This window comes from Terrapene carolina, unplaced genomic scaffold (assembly GCF_002925995.2).
Source record: "Terrapene carolina triunguis isolate 2854851 unplaced genomic scaffold, T_m_triunguis-2.0 Scaffold89, whole genome shotgun sequence".
In the NCBI taxonomy this organism is placed as follows: domain Eukaryota; kingdom Metazoa; phylum Chordata; order Testudines; family Emydidae; genus Terrapene; species Terrapene triunguis.
The window spans coordinates 10,446,524-10,452,523 of NW_020664440.1; the positions used below are offsets into that span (position 1 = coordinate 10,446,524).

General features: G+C 36.1%; 1 protein-coding gene across 1 annotated transcript in view; it reads right to left on the bottom strand.

Annotated features, from left to right (window-relative positions):
- The window catches only part of CNTN3 (contactin 3), a 69,016-nt gene extending 64,607 nt beyond the window's left edge, over window positions 1–4,409 (bottom strand). Inside the window, exons 1-3 of the mRNA XM_024194979.1 lie at window positions 4,306–4,409; window positions 3,870–3,972; window positions 2,779–2,963 (exon numbers count right to left, since the gene is read on the bottom strand). Coding sequence (XP_024050747.1) covers window positions 2,779–2,963; window positions 3,870–3,967 — 283 coding nt within the window. The 5' untranslated portion in view covers window positions 3,968–3,972; window positions 4,306–4,409. The remainder of the gene's footprint in view (window positions 1–2,778; window positions 2,964–3,869; window positions 3,973–4,305) is intronic.
- Window positions 4,410–6,000: the final 1,591 nt, after the last annotated feature.

Here is a 6,000-nt window from a genome sequence, read left to right on the forward strand (position 1 = left end):
CTCAGACTCATAAAACCTTGACACACCAGCCAACCTGCACTAGTATCACCACCGTGCCTTATAATTGTATTTTACCAGAGTTGGTGCTTTCTAGCAGATGGCTGAACCCTTAATATATTGCATTAGTTTTAACTAAATTTCTCACCCTGTGGTTCTCAGAATAACTTCTTCAGGCACTCCAGAATAATTGACACAGGAGTTTACTGGATGATTAAATTGCATATACTTTAAGCTTACATTTCTTTACCAGAAAGATTTCTGAGCTGTGATATCACAGTCAGTGACAAGTAAATATTAGAGTCACATGAAGACAGCATCTTCAGTTACAGAACAGTATTAATCTACAAACAATCCCCCAGCTGCCAAAAGAAAAAAATTATACAAATATGCTTTCCTTAATATAGACTGGTTGGTTTGCAACTTATGTCAACAGAGCAAGTATCAAAGTAGAAAGACCAGGTGAAGACTATTTGATTCTGTGGTATGGATTTCACTAAGCAGAACAAATGAATCAACTTGTACAACTTTTGTACCATTATAATATGTATAGTAGTTGTTTTTGTCTTAACCATCAATAATAAGGATGAACCTATCCCCAACACTGTAGCTGAATACTAACTCTGAGACAGTTCCAATTCCCATGTGGATACACAGTTTGCAGTGAGCATTTTCATCCTTTTATGACAGGTTTCAGAGTAGCAGCCGTGTTAGTCTGTATCCGTATAGATTCTATCTCCCCTTGTAAGTATTCTCATACTTGCTTCTTATCAAACTGTCTGTACTGGGCTATCTTGATTATCACTTCAAAAGTTTTTTTTTTTTCTCTTACTTAATTGGCCTCTCAGAGTTGGTAAGACAACTCCCACCTGTTCATGCTCTCTGTATGTGTGTATATATATCTCCTCAATATATTTCACTCTATATGCATCCGAAGAAGTGGGTTGTAGCCCACGAAAGCTTATGCTCTAATAAATTTGTTAGTCTCTAAGGTGCCACAAGTACTCCTGTTATTTTCATCCTTTTATGGTTCTAAGGTCAGAGGCAGGTCAGGACTCTCTGTTCTCAGTAGCCCCAACCCAGTCGTGCCATCTCTTGTGCAGAAACTTTCTTTGATTCAGGCATGGTGTCCTCTAGGAACCCAAATGCAACATAGAAAACAGTGTCCTATAGGTTAAATTATGCCAAGTAACCAATAAATCAGTTGTCTAGAACCAGTGTGTTACACCAGGTTTGTGGTGGTGTGGCTCATAAATCAATGCGTTTATTACACTGTCGTAAAACTGCTGTAACCAAGTGACAAACTCGATGGATGTACTGTTACTTACTTAAGACTTTGCAAGTTGCTAATGAAAGTCACTCTATAAAAAGCAGTGCATACCCTGTTTCCCCGAAAGTAAGACATCCCCCGAAAATAAGACCTACTTCCAGTTTTGCCTCTTGCTGTAATATAAGGCATCCCCCGAAAATAAGACCTCCCCGATAATAAGGTCACCCCGGAATATAAGGCCCCGAAGCTCCAGGAAAAATAAGACCTCCCCTGAAAATAAGACCTAGCGCATCTTTGGGAGCAAAAATTAATATAAGACACTGTCTTATTTTCGGGGAAACACGGTAGATGATAAATCCTAGCCATTTTGTACTGTATTTTCATATATATATATATATATAAATGTTTATTGTAGGATTCATAAATGCAACATGCACATGGACAATCAGTCTATCCTTTTTCATTTAATTGCACACGGAGGAAAATTTGCCTTTCCACTTATTTGTGAAACCACCTTTATATAAATTGAATCAAAATTCAGGAAATCTATGCTGTAGCGCTTTGTGTGCTGTATCAAAGCATAAACATCTGAAAAGAATATTTCTGTGATCTTCTTTGAGTCTACATTCTAACCTTGTATATACAACTTTTGTATCTTTGTTAAAATAATCTTACATGAAGTAAACACTTCATAGCATACAGTGAAACATTCGTTTAATTGCTACTCCTAAGGAAAATTACATTTGCTGAGATGTGACTTTTACAAAAATTGTCAATTGCCAGTTTGCCTGTAAATCACTTTACCATTAAGAAAACACCAATATGCATTGTTGATATTCAATAGGCTGTATAGTTTTAAATGCACAAGAGACTGTAGCTGTTCTCCAGCTATTCAATTCCACGTTTCTTCATTTTCTAAGTTAGATTACATTCCCTAATTTATTTATTCATCTTAAAGCCTAATTGGTCCTTTCGAACGCAAAGGATTTGAGAGTATTGGGGAATCATTTTTTCTAAACCAAGAGGGAATTTAATTTTCCTGTAAATAGGATTTGATAATCCCAAAAGGATCCTCAAAAAATCAGCTTATTTGTTTAAACGGAAGTCTGGCTTCCACATGTAGTATGCAAAACAATTATGGCCATTGGAAAGCTTTGACCTATTCATCAATGACGGTATAAAAAAAAAAAAGAGCGCTTTAGGTAACTAACTATTCTGTTGCAACAGCCAATTCATTAAATATAGTTCTTCCCATACCACTTCCAGGAGTGCTCTTGAACATGGACTGTTCTTAGCAGGAGAAAGCCCTCATTTCCTATTTTTGAAGCTTTAAAGATTGTTTCTCTTGGAATAAAGCCTGTTTAAGCGGAAAAAAAAAACCCCTTCAAAACTGGATGTGGAGATTCTCTTCTTCTCAACTGCAGGAATTCTAGGATACTGTATTAAACCATGTATCCATAGTCTGTCCTACGTAAATTGCCTCTTATTTTGTAATGATGAAAGGTTCCTACCATAATAGGTGAGACGTCCTCTTGCAATGTTTTTCCCTCTTGAGTTTTCAGTAATGCACTCATAGAGGCCTGCATCCTCCTGCTGGAAATTTGGAATTTCAATCATGCCATTGGATTTCCTCAACTTTACTTTACTTGGAAATGGTAGGCCATCAGTTCTTCTCCAGTTTATCTGAGGCACCGGGCTAAAAAGAAAGTTATGGGATTAGTTACTTTTAAAAAGTTTGCTTAAAAACACTCATTTGGCAACATTATATACATAATATGAAATTATAACCTCAAAACTGACTAAAGAAAAAAGGTTTGTAGTCAATTTTATCATATATTAGAGATGGTGGAACACTGAAGAAACTGATTTGCAAATATATGCATTGTGTTTGGTTCACTATTATTTGTGTTGGCAGATTGTCCATTATTCACAACAATTTGGATGACTGTTTCGTGTTTGTAAAACTTTCTACAAATCCCAGTGGTTTCATTACAGAAATACTTTAGGATAGGATTTTCAAAAAATCTTAGTGTTGGTTTCCCAGTAAAGTCAAAGGCAGTTTTATGATTGACTTCCATGGGAAGAAAGATAGGATGAGGCTAATCAATTTTGAAATTTGCATTCTTCAATTGCTGTTCATTAATTCTTTGATTTTAAAAATTTCAGTCACCTAGTGAATAAGTACAAGCAGTACTATGTGATTTAGGTTGCCAATTTCACACCCTAAATCATGAATACTTGGCAAAGCTCTCGTCAAATAACCCATAGAATAACTGGCAAATACATCTGCAGAAATTAAGACTGTGTGAAGTCTTTTGTGAAGAGCAGAAGAGACTAAGTTTGGATAAGAGGAAAGAACTACGATGATGTGCTAAGAAACTGTTTTTATGGATATTTACAATGTCAAAGAAAAGAAGTATTATGACAGCATCAGTTAACAGTACAATGAGAATTCTGTGTGTGTTCGCATGCCATAGATGGTTTGAATAAATATCAGTATAACATCATGTTGATTTTATTCAAGGTAACTTGAAGTCTCATTTAAATTGCTATGTTGCCTATATACATGTTTTTAATTTTAATAAAGCGTATAAGAACTTACTTTCCTAGGGCAAAACATTCCAGTTTCACTGTTGAACCTTTAGCTGCAGGAAGTGTCTCAGGAAACTGAACTTCTATTTTGGGTTCATATTCACCCATAACACCTGTTAATTATGAGAAGAACAAAAGATCAGTAGTTTTTATTTGTATAGCTCTGTCTTTTTCTTTAGCATTACAACAAGTTAGGTTCAACATATCCATCTCGTCTGATCAAATGCACACTTTTAAAAAAAACTTGTGGGCCTCGGGATTTTCTTCCCATGAGACAAATAATTTAAGTGTACAGTAGTCAAAGTCAGCATGAATCTTTTGATTAGAAACTACTTTTCTTGATATGCATGAAAGATTACTCTACATCTGAAAAATGCATGCACCAGATACTATGTGTATGTAGATAGCAGTTTTAATCAATATACAGTTTCAGATTGAAGTCATACCATCTGTGCGTAGCACTAGAGGGGTTGGTGAACCGAGAATTCTGGTGTTTGTTACAGTGCTGGTCACAACACAGGTGTAATTTCCTACATCTGATGGCTCCACTTTAGCTATGTAGAGATGCCCGGTCTCTTGAGATACAAATCGGCGACTGTCCTCTTGTACAAATGATGGATATTTATTGAAGATCCAAGCAAATGACAGTTCTAATTTGTGTTTAAAAAAAAGAAGAAATAGGAATGTAATACACACAGTCTGCCTGATAGCACAAGAAGTGGGCTTCTTACTGGCAGGTACGATATTCTCGCAAATACTGGTATCAGGGTGTAGTTAGTTATGCCTCAACTAGGAAGGATTGGCCATTTTACCTGGGACAATTTATATAGAAATACACCAGTATTTCTCTACCCTGTCACCTCCCACAGCTCCCAAACAGTCAGAGGCAGGAAACCTTATATCCACTGCTTCAAATATGTTTTGCAGGCAGCAAACAACTTTTCACCTTTCTGAGTGCCACCTGGGTGAAAGTTTTTTTTAAAAGTTAGAGCTTCTGTGAGTGCTAATTAGGAGTTAATTATAATTTGATTGACCTGCCCTAGTATTAAAATACCTTATAGCACTTGCCCTGCCTTTGCAAATGGACATTATACCTCTTTGCACGCAGCTAATTAGAAATCCATAGGTGTGCATGTAGTGATCCTTTCAGTGCAGCTATCAAAAGAAAGAGTGCAAATTTAACATAATTCTTAGAACTATATTCCCAACGAGTTCCAAGAGAACAGGGAATCAGAAGAACAATGTCACAACACTGGAGATAATGTGTATGGGAGAAGTTGGACTAAAGCAAATTATTAAAATATTTATGTACTGAGTAATACAAAGCAGACATCAAAATGGGATGGATTTCCTAATTATGTTTCATTTTCTTTTATTAAAATTTAAACTCCCTCCATTAGCAAAGTCATAGACAATGTTAACGGCAAGACCTTTTTGCTTTCTATTGAGCCTGAATGTTGTTTTCAAGTGTTAGGGTTTTGTTATATTAGGAGGCATTCATTACTGAAAGAATATACCCAAGAGACCTAATGAACTTTTAGTATAAGTCCCTTTATATGAGGATAATCCTTTGCCTAAACAGAAAAGTTTTTCAGTATAACCTAAGGTGTGAATTTAAACCAGACTATTTATGCCCCTGCAACCCCGTGTGGACATTTATTCCAGTGTAAGTGTCCCCACACAGAAGAGTTACACTGTAGCCCATGGGGCATTTAGAGCTTTAGCCTGTAAGACACTGGCTTCAGCAGTTAGCATAAGGATTGAGGCCTATGAACTTTGTAGATGGATGTTCAGATGTACATGCAGTATTATTTCTAAATATCTTTCTGGGTTAGAGTGATTGTAACTTTGCTAAATGTATTAATAAACTACTGTAAATGCAGAAGGGTTCTTAAAGTGTGAATGTTGCAACTGTGCATGTCGGGGTTCCCAACTGAACAGTAGTTTTAATAACACTGGGACTGATCTTCGGACAAGAATCTGCCAAACCTCAGTGTGATTATTGTGAATTCTTAAGTAATCAATATAATTAATATATAATCTATAGATAAATAAATTAATGGAGATATCTTATCTCCTAGAACTGGAAGGGACCTTGAAAGGTCATTGAGTCTAGCCCCCTGCCTTCACTAGCAGGACCA